Raw genomic sequence first — 24,232 nt, 5'->3', positions numbered from 1 at the left:
CCAAATTTCTTTGTCACCAATTTTCCAATTATGCTTCTTCCAAATCCCTGACCATTCAGCCAAACCATTGTCTATAGCCCATGAATCAGTATATAATTGCACATCTGGCCATTTCTTCTTCAATGCAAAGTGCACAACCAGGTGCACTGCTCAAAAGTTCTGCCCACTGGGAAGATTTCTTTTCACTACTGTTTTTCCCAGATATCGTAGAAAGGGGCTGTAGTGCTGCAGCTGTCCACTTTGGGTGGTGCCTGAATTTTGTGTAGAACTATCTGTGAACCAGACCCTAATTGTCTCTTCCTCTGTCAGCTGATCACAGTGAACCCTTCATGATGCCATCAGTGCAGACTGGGGGAGAGACGGCAAGGTGGCAAGAGTGGAGACCATGGGCATTTGAGCAACTTTCTTATGTAACTTGTGCCTTCAGGACCCGCTTGAGCTCGATCACATATATACCACTTCCATTTAATGATGGAATACTGATGTACATAACTCACTTTATGGCTAGATGGGTCAGAGAATGCCCAGTTCATGATAGACAGTTCAGGTCGCATGGTGACTTGATGACCCGTAATCAATTGTTCAGTTTTCACTGAAGCCCAGTAACAGGCCAAGGGCTGTCTCTCAAAAGGAGAGTAGTTATCTGCAGAAGGTGGCAGGGCCTCCCTCCAAAATCCTAAATGCCTCTGCTGTGATTCACCTGTGGGAACCTGCCAAAGGCTCCACACAGCATCCCTATCTGCCACTGACACCTCAAGTACCACTGGATCTGCTGGATCATACAGCCCAAGTAGAAACGCAGCTTGCACAGTAGCCTGGACCTGTTGCAGAGCCTTCTGTTCTGGACCCAACTCAAAACTGTCAGACTTTTGGGTCACTCGATAAATGAGCCAGAGTAACATGCTCAAATGAAAAATGTGTTGGATTCAAAATCCAAATAGTCCCACTAGACATTGTGCCACTTTCTTGGTTGTAAAAGGGGCCAAATACAGCAACTTACTCTTCACCTCAGAAGGAATATTTTGATAGGCCCCATACCACTGGAACCCTAGAAATTTTACTGAGGTAGAAGGTCCCTGAATTTTAGTCATATTTATTTCTTATCCTCTGGCATGCAAATGTCTCACCAATAAGTCCAGTGTGCTTCCTATTTCTTGCTCACTGGATCCAATCAGCATAATGTCATCAATGTAATGGACCAGTGTGATATCTTGTGGAAGTGAAAAGTGATCAGGGTCTCTACAAATAAGATAATGACACAAAGCCAGATAATTGATATACACTCAAGGTAGGACAATAAAGGTATGATGCTGGTCTTGCAGCCGAAGGCAAATTACTGCTGGTGGGCTTTATGGACAGGAATGGAGAAAAAGGCATGTATCAAGTCAATGGCTGCATACCAGGTACCAGGAGATATGTTAATTTGCTCAAACAATGCAATCACATCTGTTACCACAGTCACCACTTGATTAAGCTTATGATAATCCACTGTCATTCTCCAAGATCCATCTGTCTTCTGCACAGGCCAAATGGGAGAGTTGAAACACCACTGCATTTTTCAAGTCCTTGATGGTGGCACTAATCTCCACAATCCCTCCAGGAATGTGATATTGTTTTTGATTTACTATTTTTCTAGGTAGAAGGAGCTGTATTGGTTTCCTTTTGGCCTTTCTCATCATAAATAGCCCTCACCCTACCAGTCAGGGAGCCAATGTGGAGGTTCTTCCAGCTGCTAAGTATGTCTATGCCAATTATACATTCTGGCACTGGTGAAATGACCACAGGATGAATCTGGGGACCCACTGGACACTGTAAGTCAGACCTGAGCTAAAACTCCATTAACTACCTGACCTTCTTAAGCCCCTACTTTAATTGGAGGACCATAATGACATTTTTGCTTGCTTGGAATCATCAGCACAGAGCCAGTGCCCAGTAGTCCCCAAAATGTCTTATCATTTCCCTTTCCCTAATGCAGTTACCCTGGTAAAAGGCCAGATGTTTCTTTGGGGAAGGATGGGAGAAAGATTATCAGCATAAATTGTCAGTAGTGTAGTGGGGTCCTTCCTCAAGAGGACCTGGCCTCCCCTTCATTCAAGCGGTTCTGGGTCTGTAAACTGGCTCAAGTACGGAAATTGAGGGGTAGTGATTCTCCAATTTTGTAATTCAAATTAGTCTTTTGTCCATTTTTGACCTAGAAGTTTTCTGCTTATATAAATTAAGTAGGGATGCAGTGGGCTTTTTATTCAATTTCACTTCTTGAAACACCAAAATAAATTATTCAATACCAGAGCTCTACAAGAGTCAGACTATTCTGATTGCTGCTTTGCCTCTGCTGTTCATTATGGTAGTTATGTCCACTTTGCCTTTGATGGTCGAATGCTACCACTTGGCCCCTTCCACCTCAGGATCCACTTATGCCCATTGTATTTAAATTTTGTAGTGGAGTGACGGCAATTCCCACTATTAGATTTGACATACAGATGAGAACAATTACAGGCCCTTCAAAGATGAAGGTGCTGCCCTCACACATCTATTTCACAAGGCATTTGTCAAGGGTATGTCTTCTGTACCCTCCCAGCTGGGATGAGTAGATGTAAAGTGACTAATTCATTCCATCATCTCAATCCCCCTAAGCCTTTGGATCCCTTCCTCTACATTAAACCAACGGAGTTCAGGCATATCCAGCTTGCTCACAGTGGGCCATCTTTTAATGCATATTTCAGCTAACCAAGCAAATAAACTACTAGAAACCTTTTTAACTCCCCTAGCTACAACATTAAATGCAGTCCCTACTTAGTGGGCTCAAATTAATAAATTCAGCCCAATCAAATTCTATGTTCTTTCCACCATTATCCCACACCCTTAATATTCATTCCTGTGTCTGTTCTCCAAATTTCTGTTTATATAAGTTCAAAAACTCAAGCAGTTATTTTTGAATGTAGCACACCTCATGGGTCACACTCTCAGCCTCACTTCTAGGAGCCTGTCAGGACTTTAGTTATAGGTCTAGAAGCCAACAGAGTTGTTGGAGGTGACTCCTGAGGAGAATCAACATTATCTAGCCTGGCAACTGCCTCAGGAAAGGCCATCAGTGTTGCTTCAGGCAGCACAGGGTTTATCACCTCAGACAAAGGGAAAGGCAGATGGTAGCATCACTAGGGATGCTGAAGCTGTTTCTTCTGGCAAAAAAAATGGTTAATCAGAGTATACCAGCTCAGTGTCTCCAGCTTCATCAGTGTCCTTCCACACATTTCCATTATTTTCCAATCAATGCCCTCCCTTTAACAGTAGACACCTGGTGAGTCTGTGTATGCATCTTTCATTGCAGACCAGCCACTCACATGATAACAGCTTGTGTCTGTTTTCCCACAGTTTCAGCTCTTTCTCTACAAGAGATAAGACTCTCATGTGGGACAGTCTTAGCAGATTTGAAATTTAGTATCTGCTTCTGAAGGTGGTAGTTAGAATTCCTGAGTTCATCATTTTCTTTCATCCATCACTTTGTCCACTGAACTTAGGAGCAACCAACCAGCTTCATTATGTTCCTTGGTTATCCACATATGATCAAAGGTATTATGTATAGAGTCACTAAACTCCTCACCTCTCACAAGGGGTGAATCAGGAGTGTCAAACGCATTTATTTTCCATAACTCAATTAACAATTCATACCAAGAACTATCAGTGTTCTCTATACTATTTAGAGTAGAGTCCTTAGCATTGTTGGGTCTAATCGTATTAAGCAGCCAACTCGAGAAACCCCAAAACCAAGAAAAGAACTCCATCCTTAATATTCCGTTCCTCTAGAACCACTCCTGGCAACAAAAGCCAGTCTAAGTTCCAAAACTGAAGAACTTGGAGCCCAATGTTTGAGGGCAGAAAGGGTCCAGCATGGTAGAAAGATGTAGACTTGGAGGCTAGGCCAGTCTAGTCTTTTCACATTTTTCTGCCTTCTTTATATTTGCTAGCGGTTATTAGATGGTGCTCACCTAGATTAGTGGTGGATCTGCCTTCCCCATCCCAATGACTCAAATGTTAATCTCCTGACTCAAATGTTAATCTCCTTTGGCAGCACCCTTGCAGACACACCCAGTATCAATCCTTTGCATCTTTCAATCCAATTAAGTTGACACTCAGTATTAACCATCACAAATAAGCACATAAAAAGATGTATGGAATATTATGCAGCCATTAAAACAGATGAGTTCATGTCCTCTGCAGGGACATGGATGAAACAGGAAACCATCTTTCTCAGCAAACTGACACAAGAACCTAAAACCAAACATCGCATGTTCTCACTTATAAGTGGGTGTTAAACAATGAGAACACATGGACACAGGGAGGGGAACATCACACACAGGGGCCTGTTGGGGAGTGGAGGGGCTGGGGAGGGATAGCAGGAGGTGGGGGTATTGGGGGGCATAACATTAGGAGAAATACCTAATGTAGATGACAGGGAGACAGATGCAGCAAACCACTAAGGCACATGTATACCTATGTAACAAACCTGCCCGTTCTGCACATGTACCCCAGAACTTAAAGCACAAAAAAAAAAAATTAAAAGATGCCAAATATCATTAATCATTAGATGAATAAAAATTAAAACCACAATGAGATAATACCTCACACCCATTAAAAAGTTTATTATTAAAAAAAAAAAAACTGGAAAACAGCAATTGTTGGTGAGGATGTAAAGAAATTGGAACATTTGAGCGCTGTTGGTGGTAATGGTAAATATTGTAACCACTGTGAAAAACAGTATAATAGTTCCTCAAATAGTTAAAAATGGCACGACCACAGGGTCTAGCAATTCCAGAATCGGTAAGTAAAATCAAGTATATACATACAATGGAGTATCATTCCACTTTTGAAAGAGAAGGAAATTCTGACACATGCTAAAACATGGATGAAACTTGAGGACATCATACTAAGTGAAATAAACCAGTAACAAAAGGCAAATATATACGATTCTACTTGTATGAGGTACCTAGAGTAGTCAAATTCACAGAGAAAGAAAATAGAATGGTCTTTGCTAGGACTGGGAGGAGAGGGAAATATGGAGTTGTTTAATGAGTATGAGTATGGAATTTCAGTTTGGAAAGATGAATAAAGTTCTGAAGGTGGATGGTAGTGATGGTTTAACAATAATGTGACTGTACTTCATGCCACTGAACTATATACTTTAAAATAGTTGAATTTTGTGTTATGCATATTTATCACATTATTTTAAAGAGGACTAAGGACTTAAATGTAAGATCTAAACTTACAAAACTCTTTGAAGAAAGCTTAGTGGAAAAACTTTATTATTTCGGATTTAGCAATGGATTGTTTGATATGACAACAAAAGCATAAGCAATGAAAGAAAAAATGGATAAATTGACTTCATCAAAGTTAAAAAAAATCTTTTGTACATCAAACAACATTATCAAGAAAATAAGATGACCATCCAAAGAATGGGACAAAATATTTGCAAGTCATATATTACGTGTGTCAAGTGTTTAGAATATATTAAGAATTTCTACAAATAACAAGAAAACAAACAATCCAATTTAAAACTGGTGAAAGAATTTGAATAGACCTGTTTCTGAAAAACATATATAAATGCCCAAAAAGCACATGAAAGGATGCTTCCCATCATTAACTGTTAGAGAAATTCAAACAAGACCATGATAGATACCCACTAGGACAGCCAAATTAAATAAATGAATGAATGAAAAATAATAAGTCTTGGCGAGGATATGAAGAAATCAGAATATTTATACATTGCTACTAGGAATGTAAAATTGTATAACTGATGTGAAAACAGCTGTGCAAATTTTTGTAAAGTTAAATATATAATTACCATGTGACTCAGAAATCCCACTCCTAGGTATATGCCCAAAATAATTGAAAACAGGTGTTCAAACAAGTACTTATACATGACTATTCATAGCAGCACTATTCACTATAGCCAAAAGGTAGAAACAGCCCAAATTTTCATGAGTGAATAAATGGATAATGAAAGTGTTGTACACCTATATCCTGGCTGGGATGTTATTCAGCCAGGAAAAATTATGTAGTACTGATACATGGTACAACATGGATGAACCTTGGAAACATTATACCAATTGAAAGACAACAGACACTGAAGGCCACATACTTTTGATTACATTTATATGAAATATCCAGAAAGGAAAATCCATAGAAACAATGTAAATTAATACTTGCCAGGCTGTGGGGATACGGAGAAATGGAGAATGACTATTATTGGGTGTGGAGTGTCCTTTTGGGAAGATGAAACTCTTCTGGAACTAGATAGTAGTGATGGTTGCACAACACTGTACTAAATGCCACTGAATTGTACACTATAAAATGGAAACGTTAAATGGAAGTTATGTGAATTTTGTCTAAATAAAAATAACTGTCATCGTCACCTTATGAACTTGGGAACTTCATAGCCTTAACCTGGGTGAGATGATGACAGAATTTAGACATGCACTACAAACATTAGATAACATTTAAGACCACATCTTTATTACTTTTAACTTGTAAAAAGAAAAGGAGAATACGTTAGGCCAATTTAATATCCACAATATTATATTATTTAATACCAAGTATAACATAATCTATCATCAATTGCCTCATATAAAATGTGTTTACTAGCTCATTGTATTAATTTTTTTAGGATTCTTTAATTTTTTTATTTTTCACTTTTAAAATTTATTTATTATACTTTAAGTTCTGGGGTACATGTGCAGATGATGCAGGTGTGTTACATAGGTATACACTTGCCATAATGGTGGTTTGCTGCATCCATTGCCCCATCATCTACACTAGGTATTTCTTCTAATAGTATTCCTCCCCAATATCCCCATCCCCTCCTATTCCTCCCCTACCCCCCCCACACCAGGTCCCAGTGTGTGATGTTCCCTTGCCTGTGTCTGTGTGCTCTCACTCTTCACCACCCACTTATGAGTGAGAATATGTGGTGTTTGGCTTTCGGTTCTTGTGTCAGTTTGCTGAGAATGATGGTTTTCTGTTTCATCCATGTCCCTGCAAAGGACACGAGCTCATCCTTTTTTATGGCTGCATAGTATTCCATGGTGTATATGTGCTGCATTTTCTTTATCCAGTCTATCATTGATGGGTGTTTGGGTTGGTTCCAAGTCTTTCCTATTGTGAACAGTGCTGCAATAAGCATATGTGTGCATGTGCCTTTATAATAGAATGATTTATAATCCTTTGGGTATATACCCAGTAATGAGATTGCTGTGTGAAATGGTATTTCCAGTTCTAGATCCTTGAGGAATTGCCACACTGTCTTCCACAATGGTTGAATTAATTTACACTCCCACCAACAGTGTAAAAGTATTCCTGTTACTCCACATCCTCTCCAGCATGTGTTATCTCCTGATTTTTTAATAATTGCCATTCTACCTGGAGTGAGATGGTATCTCAATATAAGTTGATTTGCATTTCTCTAATGACCAGTGACGATGAGCTTTCTTTTCACATTTTTGTTGGCCTCATAAATGTCTTCTTTTGAAAGTGTCTGTTTGTATCCTTCACCAACTTTTTGTTGGGGTTTTTTTTTCTTGTAAATCTGTTCTAGTTCTTTGTAGATTCTGGATATTAGCCCTTTATCAGATGGGTAGATTGCAAAAATTCTTTCCCATTCTGTTATTTGCTGGTGGTTCAATCTACTGATAGTTTCTTTTGCTGTGAAGAAGCTCTTTAGTTTAATTAAATCCCATTTGCCTATTTTGGCTTTTGTTGCCATCACTTTTCTTGTTTAGTTATGAAGTCCTTGCCTATGCCTATGGCCTGAATGGTATTGCCCAGGTTTTATTCTAATGTTTTTATGGTGTTAGGCCTCATGTTTAAGTCTTCAATCCATCTAGAGTTAATTTTTGTATAAGGTGTAAGGAAGGGATCCAGTTTCAGATTTCTGCATATGGCTAGCCAGTTTTCCCAACACCACTTATTAAATAGGGAATCCTTTCCCCATTGCTTGTTTTTGCCAGGCTTGTCAAAGATCAGATGGTTGTAGATGTGTTGCATTATTTCTGAGACCTCTGTTCTGTTCCATTGGTCTATATCTCTGTTTTGGTACCAGTACCATGCTGTTTTGATTACAGTAGCCTTGAAATATAATTAAAATCGGGTAGCATGATGCCTCCAGCTTTTCGTTGTTGTTGTTGTTGTTGTTTTTCTTAGTATTGTCTTGGCTGTGTAGGCTATTTTCTGGTTCCATATGAAGTTTAAGCTGTTTTTTTCCAATTCTGTGAAGAAAGTCATTGGTAGCTTGATGGGGATAGTATTGAATCTATACATTACTTTGGGTAGTATGGCCATTTTCATGATATTGATTCTTTCTAACCATGAGCATGGAATGTTTTTGCATTTGTTTGTGTCCTCTCTTATTTCCTTGGGCAGTGGTTTGTAGTTCTCCTTAAAGAGGTCCTTCACATCCCTTGTTAGTTGTATTCCTAGGTATTTTATTGTCTTTGTAGCAATTGTGAATGGGAGTTCACTTATGATTTCACTCTCTTTTTGTCTATTATTAGTGTATAGGAATGCTTGCAATTTTCGCACCTTGATTTTGTATCCTGAGACTTTGCCAAAGTTGCTTATCAGCTTAAGGAGATTTGAGGCTGAGATGATGGGATTTTCTAAATATACAATCATGTCGTCTGCAAACAGGGACAATTTGTCATCCTCTCGACTTATTTGAATACATTTTATTTCCTCCTATTGCCTGATGGCCCTAGCCAAAACTTCCAATACTATGTTGAATAAGAATTGTGAGAGAGGGCATCCTTGTCTTGTGCCAGTTTTCAAAGGGAGTGCTTCCAGTTTTTGCCCATTCAGTATGATATTGGTTGTGGGTTTGTCATAAATAGATCTTATTATTTTGAGATACGATCCATACATACCTAGTTTATTGAGAGTTTTTAGCATAAAGGGTGTTGAATTTTGTCGAAGGCCTTCTCTGCATCTATTGAGATAATCATGTGGTTTTTGTCTTTGGTTCTGTTTATGTGATGGATTACATTTACAGATTTGTAGATGTTGAACCAGCCTTGCCTCCCTGGGATGAAGCCAACTTGATTGTGATGGATAAGCTTTTGGATGTGCTGTTGGATTTGGTTTGCCAGTATTTTGCTGAAGATTTTTTTCCTCAATGTTCATCATGGATATTGGCCTGAAATTTTTTTTTTTTTTTTTTTGGTGGCGTCTCCATCAGATTTTGATATCAGAGTGATGCTGGTCTCATAAAATGAGCTAGGGAGGATTCCCTCTTTTGCATCGTTTGGTACAGTTTCAGAAGGAATGGTGCCATCTCCTCTTTATGCCTCTGGTAGAATTCAGCTGTGAACCCATCTGATCCTGGACTTTTTTTGGTTGGTAGACTTAATTGCTGCCTCAACTTCAGACCTTGTTATTGATCTATTCAGTAATTCAACTTCTTCCTGGTTTAGTCTTAGGAGGGTGTAAGTGTCCAGAAATTTATCCGTTTCTTCTAGATTTACTGGTTTATGTGCATAGAAGTGTTAGTAATAATCTCTGATGGTAGTTTGTATTTCTGTGGGATCTGTGGTGATCTCCCCTTTATGATTTCTTATTGCATGTATTTGAAACTTCTCTCTTTTCTTTTTTATTAGTCTGGTTAGCAGTCTGTATATTTTGTTGACCTTTTTTAAAAACCAGCTCCTGGATTTATTGATTTTTTTTTAAGGGTTTTTTTTTGTTTTTTGTTTTTTGTCTCTGTCTCCTTCAGTTCCACTTTGATTATGGTTTTTCTTGCCTTCTAGCTTTTGAATTTGTTTGATGGTGCTCCTCTAGTTCTTTTAATCATGATGTTAGTCTGTCGATTTTATATCTTTCCTTGCTTCTCTGGTGGGCATTTAGTGCTATAAATTTTCCTCTAGACACTGCTTTAAATGTGTCCCGAGATTCTGGTACATTGTGTCTTTGTTCTCCTTGGTTTCAAAGAACATCTTTATTTCTACCTTCATTTCATTATTTCTCCAGTAGTCATTCAGGAACAGGTTGTTCAGGTTTTACATAGTTAGGCGGTTTTGCATGAGTTTCTTTTTTTTGTATTTTTTTTTTTTATTATATTTTAAGTTCTGGGGTACATACGCAGATCATGCAGGATCGTTACATAGGTATACCCACGCCATGGTGGTTAACTGCATCCATCCCCCCATCATCTACATTAGGTATTTCACCTAGTGTTGTCCCTCCCCAGACCCCCACCCCCTGCTATCTGTCTGAGTTTCTTAATCCTGAGTTCCAATTTGATTGCACTGTGGTCTGAGAGGCTATTTGTCATAAGTTCCATTCTTTTGCATTTGCTGAGGAGTTTTTTACTTCCAATTATGTGGTCAATTTTAGAATAAGTGCAATGCGGTGCTGAGAAGAATGTGTATTCTCTGGTGTTGGTGTGGAGAGATCTATAGATGTCTATTAGGTCTGCTTGGTCCAAATGTGAGTTCTAGTCCTGGATAGCATTGTTAACTTTCTGTCTTGTTGATCTATCTAGTATTGACACCGGGGTGTTAAAGTCTCCCGCTATTATTGCTTGGGTGTCTGAGTCTCTTTGCACATCATTAAGAACTTGTTTTATGTATCTGGGTGCTCCTGTATTTGGTGCATATATATTTAGGATAGTTATCTCTTCTTGTTGCATTAATTCCTTTACCATTATGTAATGCTCTACTCTGTCTCATTTGATATTTGTTGGTTTAAAGTCTGTTTTATCAGAGGCTAGGATGGCAACCCCTGCTTATTTTTGTTCTCAATTTGCTTGGTAAATCTTTCTCCATCCCTTTATTTTGGGCCTATGTGTGTCTTTGCACATGTCTTTGCATGGTTTCCTAAATACTGCACACCAATGAGTCTTAACTTTTTTATCCATTTTACCAGTGTTTGTCTTTTGATTGGGGCAATTAGCCCATTTACATTTAAGGTTAATACTGTTATGTGTGAATTTGATCCCGCCATTTTGATGCTAACTGGTTGTTTTGCCCATTAGTTGATGCAGTTTCTTCATATCATCGATGGTCTTTACAGTTTGGTATGTTTTTGCAGTGGCTGGTACTGGTTGTTCTTTTCCATGTTTAGTGCTTCCATCAGGAGCTCCTGTAGGGCAGTCCTGGTGGTGATGAAATCTCTCAGCAGTTGCTTTTCCATAAAGGATTTTATTTCTCCTTCACTAATGAAGGTTAGTTTGGCCGGATATGAAATTCTGGTTTGAAAATTCTTTTCATTTAGCATGTTGAATATTGGCCCTCAATCTCTTCTGCATTGAAGGGTTTCTGTCGAGAGAGGTGCTGTGAGACTGATGGGCTTCGCTTTGTGGGTAACTCGACCTTTCTCTCTGGCTGCCCTTAGCATATTTTCTTTCATTTTGATCCTGGTGAACCTGATTATTATGTGCCTTGGGGTTGCTCTTCTCAAGGAACACCTTTGTGGTGTTTTCTCTATTTCCTGAATTTGAATGTTGGCTTGTCTTGCTAGGTTGGGGAAGTTCTTCTGGATAATATCCTGAAGAGTGTTTTCCAGCTTGGATTCATTCTCTCCATCACTTTCAGGTACACCAATCAAATGTAGATTTGGTCTTTTCACATAATCCCATATTTCTTGGATGCTTTGTTCATTTCTTTTCACTCTTTTTTCTCTAATCTTGCCTTCTCACTTTATTTCATTCAGCTGATCTTCAATCTCTGATATCCTTTCCTCTGCTTGAAGATTTGTCTATTGAAACTTGTATATACTTCACGAAGTTCTTGTGCATACTTCATGAAGCTCTTGTGCTGTTTTTCAGCTCCATCATGCCATTTATGTTCTTTTCCATTCTGGTTATTCTTGTTAGCATTTCATCTAACCTGTTTTCAAAGTTCTTAATTTCCTTGCATTGGGTTAGAACATGCTCCTTTAGCTCAGAGAAGTTTGTTATTAACCACCTTCTGAAGCCTGCTTCTGTCAATTTGTCACACTCATTCTCCATTCCATTTTGTTCCCTTGCTGGTGAAGGGTTGTGAGCCCTTGGAGGAGAAGAGGCATTCTGGGTTTTGGTGATTTCAGCCTTTTTGTGCTGGTTCTTTTCCATCTTCATGGATTTACCTACCTTTGGTCTTTGAAGTTGATGACTATTGGATGAGGTTTCTGAGTGGACATCCTTTCTGTTGATGTTGAAGCTATTTCTGTTTGTTAATTTTCCTTCTAATAGTCAGGCTCCTCTTCTGCAGGTCTGCTGGAGTTTTCTGGAGGTCAACTCCAAACTCTGCTTGCCTGGGAATCAACTGCAGGGCCATAGAACATTAAAGATTGTTCCTTCCTGTGGTAGCTTCATCCCAAAAGCCCACGTGCCATATGTCAGCCAGAGCTGTCCTGTATGACGTGTCTCCCAGTTAGGACACACAGGGAGTCAAGGAGCCACTTGAGGAGGCAGCCTGTCCCTTAATGGAGCTCAAGCACTGTGCTGGGGGATTTGTTGCTCCCTTCAGGGCTGCCAGGCAGGGACATTTAAGTCTGCTGAAGCAGAACCCACAACCTCCCCTTTTCCCAGGTGTTCAGTCCCCAAGAAGGTGTGGGCTTTGTAAGTCCCTGATGGGCTGCCATCTTTTTTTTCTGAGATGCCCTGCCCAGCAAGATGGGAATCTACTTGACGGTCTGCCTGCAGAGGCCTTGCTGAGATCCTGTACTGGGCTCTGCCCAGTTGCTGTGTAAACTTCCCAGGACTTTGTTTACACAGGCAATGTTGAAACCACATATGGGAGCCTCAGCAATGGTAGGTGCCATTCCCCTCACCAAGCTCAAAAGTCCCAGGTCGAGCTCAGACTGATGTGCTGGCTGAGAGAATTTCTAGCCAGTGGATCCTAGCTTTCTGGTCTTCATGGGGGTGGGACATCCCCGAGCCAGCTTCCTGGCTCTCTGGCTTCAGCCCCCTTTTTCAGGGGGAATGTACGATTCTGTCTTGCTGGCGTTCCAGGTGCCACTCGACTAAAACAGCCCCCAGTTTTGTGCTGAAAATCTGGGACACTGGCATTGCAGGTGCTGGAGGGAATCTCCTGGTCTGCAGGTTGTGTAGACTGTGGAAAAAGCACAGTATCTGAGCCAGAGTGTCCAGAAAATTCCCTAATGGCTTCCCTTGGCTGGGAAAGGGAGTTCTCTGGCCCCTTGCACCTCCCAGGTGAGGCTATGCCCCCCGCTGCTTTGGCTTGCCCACCTTGAGCTGTTCCCACTGTCTAACTAGTCCCCATGAGATGAACCTGGTACCTCAGTTGGAAATGTGGATATCCCTCATCTTCTGGCGCGTTCTTGCTGGGAACTGCAGACTGGAGCTGTTCCTAGTCGGCCATCTTGGCAAAAGTCTCACAAGTTTTCAATAAGGCTTGTTAGTGTCAGAATTAGGGCATCCAGGCCTGACATCATATTCCAAACCAAAGCCAATTTGTTGGGTAGACATGAGGTATTTATCACATACAAACAGAAAGTACTCTTCCTGTGTCTTTCAAATAGGTGCAGTGTACCATAAGAAAGTTGTATTCTGAAGGACATTCCAGAAATTAAAGTGCCATCACGAGGTACTAGTTTTATAAAGTTAAGAAGAATTTTTAAAACATTATGCTTTTGTGTTAGCCAGTATAACTTTTCTTCTAAGTAAACAAAACAACCAGTTGTTTTTTAATATTAATTTGCAATATTTAGTTCATTTAGTTACTATTTTATAACATTGATTTATTTACTTTTGTTTTTTTCTTTGTCTTCAACTTTTATTTTAGTTCAGGGGTACAGGTGCAGGATATGCAGATTTGTTATACAGGTAAATGTTTGCCATGGTGCTTTGCTGCACAGATAATCCCATCACCTAGGTATGAAGTCCAGCATTCCAGCATCCATTAGCTACTCTTCCTGATGCTCTCCCTCCACATGTGGTGTTTAGTTTTCTGCTTCTGTGTTAATTTTCTGAGCATAATGACTTCCACCTCCACCCATGTCCCTGAGCTCTTTCCATTTTATGGCTGCATAGTATTCCCTGGTGTATATGTACCATATTTTCTCTATCCAGTCTATCATTTATGGACATTTAGGTTGATTCCATGTCTTTGTTATTGAGAATAGTGCTTCAATGAACATATGCATGCATGTATATTTATTTCTTTATTTAAGAAAAGGTTTAATTGACTCAGCTCTGCATGGCCGAGCAGGTCTCAGGAAACTTACAATCAATGTGTGTATCTTTAAATTAGAATAATTTATATTCCTTTGGGTATATACCCAGTAATGGGTTTGCTGGGTCAAATGGTATTTCTGGCTCTAGGTCTTCAAGGAATCACACACTATCTTCCACAATGGTTGAACTAATTTACACTCCAACCAGCATTGTAAAAGCATTCTTTTAAATCTGCAACCTCATCCACATCTGGCATCTGTTGCTTTTGATTTTTTAATAATAGCCATTCTGACCGGCATGAGATGATATCTCATTGTGGCTTTGATTTGTGTTTCTTCAATAATCAGTGATGTTGAACTTTTTTTTCATGTTTCTTGGCCGCATATATGTCTTCTTTTGAAAAGTGTTCATGTCATTTGCCTACTTTTTAATGTTTTTTTTTCTTAGAAATTTGTTTGAATTTCTTGTATAATAGACTCTTGAGATTAGAACTTTGTTAGATAGATAGATTGCAAAACTTTCCTTCCATTCTGTAGGTTGTCCGTTGACTCTGATGATAGTTTCTTTTGCTGTGCAGAAACTCCTGAATTAGATCCCATTTGTCAATTTTTTCTTTTGTTGCAATTGCTTTTGGCATTTTCATCATGAAATCTTTGCCCATGCCTACATTCTGAATGGCATTGCCTGGATTTTCTTTTAGGGTTTCTATAGTTTCAGGTTTTATATTTAAGTATTTTAATCCATCTTGAGTTAACTTTTATATAAGGTGTAAGGAAGGGGTCCATTTACAATTTTCTGCATATGGCTAGCCAGCACTCCCAGCACCATTTATGAAATAGGGAATCCTTTCCCCATTGCTAGTTTTTGTCACATTTGTCAAAGATCACATGCTTTTGGTGTGTGTTCTTATTTCTGGGTTCTGTTTTCTGTTCCATTGGTCTATGTGTCTGTTGTTGTACCTTTACCATGCTGTTTTGGTTACTGTAGCCTTGTAGTATAGCTTGAAGTCTGTAGCATGATGCCTTCAGCTTTTTTTCTTTTTTCTTAGGATTGTCTTGGCTATTGAGGCTCTTTTTTTGGTTCCATATAAATTTAATTTTTTTTTTCCTAATTTTGTGAAGAATGCCTATGGTAGTTTAATGGGAATAGCATTCAATCCATAAATTAATTTGGGCAGTATGGCCATTTTCATGATATTCATTCTTCCTATCTCATGAGCATGGAATGTTTTTCCATTTGTTTGTATCCTCTCTGATTTTCTTGAGCAGTGGTTTGTAATTCTTATTGAAGAAGTCCTTTACTTCCCTTGTTAGCTGTATTCCTAGGTATTTTATTCTTTTTGTGGCAATTGTGAATGGGATGGGGTTTCATTTATAATTTGGTTCTCTGCTTACCTGTTGTTGGTGTATAGGAAGGCTAGTGATTTTTGCATATCAATTTTGTATCCTGAGATTTTACTGAAGTTGCTTATCAATTTCAAAAGCTTTTGGGCTGAGACAATAGGGTTTTCTACATACAGGATTATGTCATGTGCAAACAGGGATAGTATAACTTCCTCTATTCCTATTTGAATATCCTTTATTTATTTCTCTTGTCTGATTGCCATGGCCACAACTTTCAAAAATATGTTGAATGGGAGTGGTGAGAGAGGGCATCCTTGTCTTGTGCCAGTTTTCAAGGGAAATGTTCCAGCTTTTGCCCACTTAGTATGATATTAGCTGTGGGTTTATCATACATGGCTTATTATTTTGAGGTATGTTCCTTCAATACCTGGTTTATTGAGAGTTTTTAACATGAAGAGATGTTGAATTTTATCACAGGCCTTTTCTGCATCTATTGAGATAATGATGTGGCTTTTGTCTTTAGCTCTGTTTATACAATAAGTCATATTTATTGGTTTGTATATGTTGAACCAACCTTGCATCTAGGGATGAAGTCACCTTAATCCTTGTGGATAACTTTTTGATATGCTGCTGGATTCAGTTTGCCAGTATTTTATTGAGGATTTTTGCATCAATGTTCTTCAATAATATTGGCCTGTTTTTGTTGTTGTTGTTGTTATTGTATCTCTGACAGGTTTTGGTATCAAGATGATATTAGGCTCCTAGAATGAGTTGGGGAAGAGTCTCTCCTTTTCAATGTTTGGGAATAGTTTCAATAGAAATGATACTAACTTTTCATTGTAACTCATAGAATTCAGCTGTGAATTCATCTGCTCCTTGGCTTTTTTTATTTGGTAGGCTATTTATTCCTGAATTTCAGAACTCATTATTGGTCTATTCAGGGATTCAATTTCTTCCTGCTTCAGTCTTGGGAGGGTGTTTGTACCCAGGAATTTATTCTAGATTTTCTCATTTATGTGGATAGGGGTTTTATAATATTCTCTGATAGTTGTTTGCATTTCTTTGGGGTCAGTAGCAATATCCCGTTAATCGTTTCTGATTGTGTTTATTTGATTCTCCTCTCTTTTCTTCTTTATTAGTCTAGCCAGTGCTCTATTTGATTAATTTTTTTCAAAACAGTCACTGAATTTGTTGATTATTTGAAGGATTTTTCATGTCTCTATCTCCTTCACTTCAGCTCTGATCTTGACTATTTCTCATCTTCTGCTAGCTTTGGGTTTCTTTGCTCTTGATTCTCTAGGTCTTCTAGTTGTGATGTTAGGGTGTCAATTTGAGATGTTTTTAGCTTTAGAAATGCATATTTTTTTTTGGTGCTATAAATTTCCCCCTTAACACTACTTTAGCTATGTCCCAGAGATTATGATACCTTGTCTTTTGGTTCTCATTAGTTTCAAAGAACTTCTTGATTCCTGTTTTAATGTCATTATTCACTCAGGAGTCATTCAGGAGCAGGTTGTTCAATTTCCATGTAGTGGTGTAGTTTTGAGTCAATTTCTTAATCTTGAGTTCTAATTTATTATGCTCTGGTCTGAGAGACTATTATGATTTCAGTTATTTTGCATTTGCTGAGGAGTGTTTTATATGATCCATTTATATGATCAATTTTAAAGTAAGTGCCATGTGGCGATGAGATGAATGTATATTCTGTTGTTTCTGGCTGAAGAGTTCTGTAAATACCTGTCAGGTTCTTTTGATCCAGAGATGAGTTCAGGTCGTGAATATCCTTGTTAATTTTCTATCTTGATGATCAGATAATCATCAAGATGATCAAATGATCTGACTAATCCTGTTAATACAGTGTTGAAGTCTCTCACTATTACTGTGTGAGAATATAAGTCTTTGTAGGTCTCTAAGAACTTGCAGCATGAATCCAAGTTTTCCTGTATTGGGTGCATATATATTCAGGATAATTAGCTCTTCTTGTTGAATTGAACCTTTTTCCATTATGTAATGCCCTTCTTTGTTGTCATTTTTTGTTTTTGTTTTTGTTTTTTTAAATCTTTGTTGGTTGTTACAAACTGGTATTGTAACCTATACTTTTTTCTGTTTTTCATTTGCTTGGTAAATTTTCCTCCATCCCTTTATTTTGAGCCCATGTGTGTTTTTGCACTTGATATGGGTCTCTTGAAGACAGCACACCAGTGAATCTTGACTCTTTATCCAACTTTACAGTCTGTGTCTTTTGATTGATAATTTAGCTCATTTACATTTAAGGTTAATATTATTATGTATGAGTTTGATCCTGTCATCATGATGCTAGCTGGTTATTTTGCAGACTTGTTTATGTGGTTGCTTCATAGTGTCACTGTCTGTGTACTTCAGTATGTTTTTGTAGTGGCTTGTAATGGGTTTTCCTTTCCGTATTTAGTGGTTCTTTCAGGAGTTCCTGTAAGGCAGGCCTGGTGATGCTGAATTCCCTCAGCATTTTCTTGTCTGTAAAGGATCTTATTTCCCCTTCAATTAGGAAGCTTAGTTTGATAGGATGTCAAATACTGGGTCAAAAATTATTTTCTTTAAGAATGTTGAATATTGGCCCCAATCTCTTCTGGTTTTAGGGTTTCCACTGAGAGGTCTGCTGTTAGTCTGATGCACTTTCCTTAGTAGGTGACCTGGCCTTTTCCTCTGGCTGTCCTTAATATTTATTTTCTTCATTTTAACTCAGAGAATTTCATGATTATGTGTCTTGGAATTGATCTTCTCATAGAGTATCTTACTGGGGTTCTCTGCATTTCCTGAATTTGAATGCTGGCCTGTCTTGCTAGGCTGGGAAGTTCTCCTGGATGATATCCTGAAATGTATTTTCCAACTTGGTTCCATTCTCTCCATCACTTTCAGGTACCCCAGTCAATTTTATGTTCACTCTGTTTACATAATCCCATATTACTCAGAGATTTTATTTGTTTCATTTTATTCTTTATTCTCTATTCTTGTCTGTCTTATTTCAGAAAGACAGTCTTCAAACTCTGAGATTCCTTCCTCTGCTTTGTTTATTCTGCTGTTGATACTTGTGATTGCATTGAAAAGTTGTCATATTATGTTTTTCAGCTCTGTCAGGTGGGTTATATTCTCCTCTAAATTGGCTATTCTGGTTATCAGCTCCTATATTGTTTTATCATGATTCTTAGCCTCTTTGCATTGAATTACAATGTGCTCCTTTAGCTCAGTGAAGTTTGTTATTACTCACCTTCTGAAGTCTACTTCTGTCAATTCAGCCAAGAGGCTGAGAATCATGATAATACAGGGGCTGATAACCATAATAGCCAGTTTAGGGAGGAATATAACCTCAGCCCAGTTCTATGCCCTTGCTCTAGAGGTGTTGCATTTATTTGAAGGAATAGAGGCACTATGGCCTTTTGCTTTTTCAGCATTTTTGTGTTGATTCTTTCTCATTTGTGGGCTTATCTATCTTCAATCTTTGAGGTTGCTGACCTTTGAATGAGTTTTTTATGGGGTATTTTCTGTTGATGTTGTTGTTTTCTGTTTCTTTTTCTTTTAAAAGTCAGGCCACTCTCCTATAAGGCTGCTGTGGTTTGCTGGGGGTCTGCTTCAGACCCTACTTGCATCAGTTTTTTTTTTTCTCATACCTGAATGTATCACCAGTAAAGGCCGTGAAACAGCAAAGATGTCAGCCTGCTCCTCCCTCTGGAAGCTCCATCCCAGTGGGGTACTGACCTGTTTCTGGCCCAAACACACCTAAAGGAGGTGTCTCGAGACCTGTTGGGAATTCTCACCCAGTCAGGAGGAGTGGGATCAGGGACCAACTTAAAGAAGCAGCCTGGCTGCTTTTTGGTAGAGAAGGTGTGTTGCACTGGAGGGAACACACTCTTGTCCAGAAAATCCTCTCCAAAGTCAGCAGACTGGAGTGGCCGAATCAACTGTACCACAGAGATGACAGCCACCTCTCCCCCTGGGAGCTCCATCCCAGGGAAAGTTCATAGATCTGTCCATATAACCCTAGGTGGAGTGGCTGAAGACCTCACAGGGAGGGGTCAGTAAGGAGGAATGGAGTGGGATCCCACTTAACGAAGAAGTCTGGCCAGGCACAGTGGCTCACACCTGTAATCCCAGCACTTTGGGAGGCTGAGGCAGGCAGATATTTGAAGTGGGGAGTTCAAGATCAGCCTGATCAACATGGAGAAATCCTGTCTTTACTAAAAGTACAAAATCAGCTGGGCATGGTGGCACATGCCTGTAATCCCAGCTGCTTGGAGGCTGAGGCAGGAGAGTCACTTGAACCCAGGAGGCAGATGTTATGGTGAGCCAAGATTGTGCCATTGCACTCCAGCCTGGACAATGAGAGCATAACTCCATCTCAAAAACAAAAAAAGTCTGGGCATGATCTGGCAAAGCAGCTGTCCTGCATCATGTTACATATATTTAGCATAAATAGATAAGTCCCAAATTTTCCAAACTGATCCTTCCTCATCAGGATTGTTTTCACTCTCTAAAATAGGCAGGCTAAAATGACTGAGTTTACTGAACTGCAGAGATGGTGGCTGCCCCACCCCTGAGGAGCTTTGTCCCAGAGAGATCAGAGCTCTCTGTATAATCCTGGCTGGAGTGGATCAAGTTCCCACAGAGAGTCTCCACCAAGTGAAAAGGAATAGATTGGGGCCCTGCTTAAAGAAGCAGCCTGGCCACAACCTGGCAAAGTAGCTATTCCTCATTGTGAGGGATCCTTCCTCCTCCTTTGGATTTGTACTCTCCAAAGCTAGCAGGTTGGAATGACTGAGTCAACTGAACCACAGAGATGGCAGCCATCTCTCCCGCCAAGAACTTTATTCCACCTCAGGCTGACTTCAGCCTGTTGCAGTTGGCTGGCTAGAATTACAAGCCAATGGGTCTTCGCTTGTATGGTGCCATGGAAGTGGGGCCTACAGAATGACACTGCTTGGCTCTCTTAATTTACCACTCTTTTTAGGTGTATGCACAAATGGATCTCACACCTTGCTGGGGATACTAAGGCTGGAGTATGTAAAACTCCTGAGTCTCTGTGTGCCTGAGCAGCTGCTCTGCCAAGACTCCACACAGCTTTGTGTATCAGACCCAAGTCCCTGGTAGCATGGGCTCAACAGAGGATCCCCTTATTGGTGGGTTGCAGTGATCTATGGGAGAAGTGTGATTTCCTGAGCAGGGTTGCATAATCATTCACCATTTACCTTGGCTGGGAGTGGGTTTTGCTTTCTGGCTGTGTGCCACTCCTTGGTGGGCTGTTTCCCCACCCTGCTTTTCTTCATTCTCTATGGGTCTAGTTGTTTGCCTAGTCAATCCCAATGTGAGAACCTGGATATTTTCGTTGAAAGTGCTGAACTCATTCGCCACTTTCATTCCTCTTTGTGAATGCCATGGACCACAGCTGCTTCTAATCAGCCATCTGGGCCCCTCTCATACCACCTATTGATCTTTGGTTGGGAAAAATAGTTGTGTGAATTTGTTCATTGGAGAATCTTTAGCACCCTAGGATAAGGATTAATTGCCTATAGTGCACCACATTCATTGTAATAGCCAAAAATGTTTTTACGTATTTCCACATACTTCAAGCAGGGTACTTAATTCTCACTCTATTTGAGGATGATAGTACCATAAAAACGTACCACTATGTGTGGTTCTTAAAATAGAGTGTTTGATTTTATATATTTCCAATTTTTAAAGTTAGATATATTTAAATCATCTGAAATATTTTATTATTTATTTTGCGATTTTGTTGAAGTATAACATAAAGACTCTACTCCCAGAATTAAGTTTTAAAGAGAATAATTTGATGAATTTTCACCCATACATTATACTCATCTAATCGCTATCCAGGTTAAGATTTTAAACATTTCTAGTACTTTATAAATATTCACGCTCTTTTCAATCAGCCTCCTCTCAGAGGTAACTACTACTCTAACTTCTATCACCATAGTTTGGTTTTGTCTGTTTTTGAAGTCCATGAAAAAGGAATTATAGTTGGTGCTATTCTATGCATACCTTTCACTCAACAGTGTTTTTCAAATTTATCCATGTTGATACATTTTTCTACAGTTCATTTCCTTTGATTGTTGTTAGTTATTTCATTTTATCACACTTGGTTTAACCATTCAGCCACTGAAGTACACTTGTTTCCATTTTTTGTGTGTTATGAATAAAGCTGCAACAAACATCCTTGTACGTGTCTTTGACATATAAATATAGTTGTTCCTCAGTATCCACAGGAGATTGGTTTCAGGACGTCTCATAGTTACCAAAATCTGCTGATGCTCAGGTTGCTTACATAAAATGCCATAGTATTTGCATATAACCCATTCACACCCTCTTACATACTTTAAATCATCTCTAGATTACATAGAATATGAATACACTATAAATGCTATGTAAACAATTTTTGTATTGTTTTTATTTGTATTATTTTTCTTATATTGTTAATTTTTAAAATATCTTTAATCCAGGTGGTTGAATGCATGAATGTGGAACCATGGATAGGGAAGGCTGACTCTGTGTGTGTGTGTGTGTGTGTGTGTGTGCGCGCGTGTGTGTGTGTGTGTGTTTGTGTGTTTGTGTGTGTGTGTGTGTGTGTGTAAATAAAACTTTAATACACACTGACACATATACATACACAAATTCATTTATCTTGGGTATAGGAGTAGAAATAAAATTGCTGGGATCATAAGACAGGCATATATTTAGTGTAAATAGATAATACCAAAATTTTCCAAACTGATTGTATAAATCTACACTCCCACCATGATCTTCTGTTCATCAAAATCCACCATAAAAGAAGTAAAAAGGAAAGCCACAAACTGGTAAAAAAATATTCAACCAAAGACTAATATCTAAAATATATAAATAATTAATACCAAAAAAAGACAAAAAAGACAAGACTATAATACCAAAAAAAAAAAAAAAAGACAAACAACCCAAGTTTTTTAATGAACAAAAGTCTTGAATTTCAGAAGAGGGTATCCAAATGGCCAATAAGCTCATGAAAAGGTGCTCAATATCATTAGTAATCAAAGGGATACAAAATAAAATCACAATAAAATACCACTACACATGATACACTTTGAAAGAATAGACTAATGCAACATACCAACTAGAAGAATTAAAAACATTTGGCAATATCAAATATTTTTAAATAATTCAAAAATTAGGCTTCCTAAAAAGATTTTTATTTACTTGTTATTAGTCAGCACTTCTGCACCAGTATTATGAAGTAGGCATTATTTCTTCTACTTTACAGAAGAAGAAACAGGTTGAGAATGTCTGATCTGCAAAGTGATTTTCTATGAAGTGATAGAGATGAGACTTAAACTCAGAAATTCTGACCACAGATCCTTTTTTTCACCTCAGTCTACCCTTTGGCACAGATAGAATAAATGCTTTCAGGTTCATATTGCTTTTGAAAATCATTGGCATATCTTTTGCAAGATTAGCAAAACGTGGCACTATTGTGGCAACAAGCTCCATACCAGACTAAAACAGTTCAAGAAGTGAGAATATCTAAATTTCCACTTATTTATGAGATTAGAATATGCAGATAATGTTACAAGCAGTCTGATCTCACTTCTCCAAGGGTGTTATCAGTGTCACCTATGAAAATTCTTGCAACTTGGTAAGCATGGTTAATTATCAGCAGAGCCCTGGCAGAAATGTGTTTCACATCTGATTGCAGCATCATATCAATGGAAGGGCACAAGCCTTGAAATCAGATGAAATGAGTTTGAGATCTGGCATTGCCACTTGTTAGTTGATTAAGTGCAAACTTAGGCAAGGTACTTAATCTCTGTGCTTTATTTTCTTTATAAAACAATATACCTATCTCATGCTTTTGGAAATTTAGATAAAAGCCAGATTATTGAGATAATTATCCAGAGAATATTATATGACAAATGGATACCTGAGCTTCAAGGGTAGGTAACTAATAATTTCATTGAAGTAGTTATTATTGTTGGTTTTAATCTTCTCTATTAACCTTAGATAATAAAGTCTTATCTTTCACTTTTGCTTTCAGTTCCACTTGTCCTACACAGACAAGGAGCGCTATGAAAATGAAGAGAGACCTGAGGTCCAGAAGCAGATGCTTGTTGATATGGCCAAAAAGCTACCAGTTTACACAAGAACTGGAAGTGGAGGTCAGTTCATCCAAAGTCAGCTAGAGAGGCAGTTCAGCAAGTATCTCAGAAAGGCTAAGTCACATATGTTTTCAAACTAGCCCTTTGTTTTCCCCTCTCATCTTCTGAAAACCACTATGGAGATTTTTCTCAACATTTTATTTTTAAAAAATGTTAAACACATCAAATCTGGAAGAATTGTATAGTAAATACCTGAAGAACCAAGTTTCTTCTGATTTGTCATCCCAATATGTCTAATAAGGATAATTATATTTCACATTTCAAGGATTTAGAAAGTTTACTGTCAGATACTTATATTCATTGGTTCATAATTTATTCAGAAAATATTTATTAAGATGTATGGCAATTGGGGAAATTTTAAAACTGGATTCTACTGCTAACATTTTACTATGTTGCTTCATCACATATCTGTCCACATATGCATACATCTATTTATCTTCCCTCAAGGCATCTTATTTTTCTGATACATTTCAAAGTAAATAGCTGATATCAGTAAGACACCTACCTAAATATTTTATTCTGTTTTGGTAAAATTTACATATAAAACATGCATAATC

General features: G+C 38.5%; 1 protein-coding gene across 6 annotated transcripts in view; it reads left to right on the top strand.

Moving 5' to 3' along the window:
• ZDHHC15 (zinc finger DHHC-type palmitoyltransferase 15) overlaps nucleotides 1-24,232 on the top strand; it is a 140,104-nt gene that overhangs the window by 24,261 nt on the left and 91,611 nt on the right. For all 6 annotated transcript variants that reach the window (XM_032251323.1, XM_032251325.1, XM_032251322.1 and 3 more), the window contains one exon: nucleotides 23,555-23,675. In XM_032251323.1, coding sequence (XP_032107214.1) covers nucleotides 23,555-23,675 — 121 coding nt within the window. The remainder of the gene's footprint in view (nucleotides 1-23,554; nucleotides 23,676-24,232) is intronic.

Source organism: Sapajus apella, unplaced genomic scaffold (genome assembly GCF_009761245.1).
Source record: "Sapajus apella isolate SASKATOON/1434 unplaced genomic scaffold, GSC_monkey_1.0 scaffold75, whole genome shotgun sequence".
Taxonomy (NCBI): Eukaryota; Metazoa; Chordata; class Mammalia; order Primates; family Cebidae; genus Sapajus; species Sapajus apella.
Note: the sequence above shows the minus strand (reverse complement) of the source record. Positions and strands in the feature narration are given on the sequence as shown.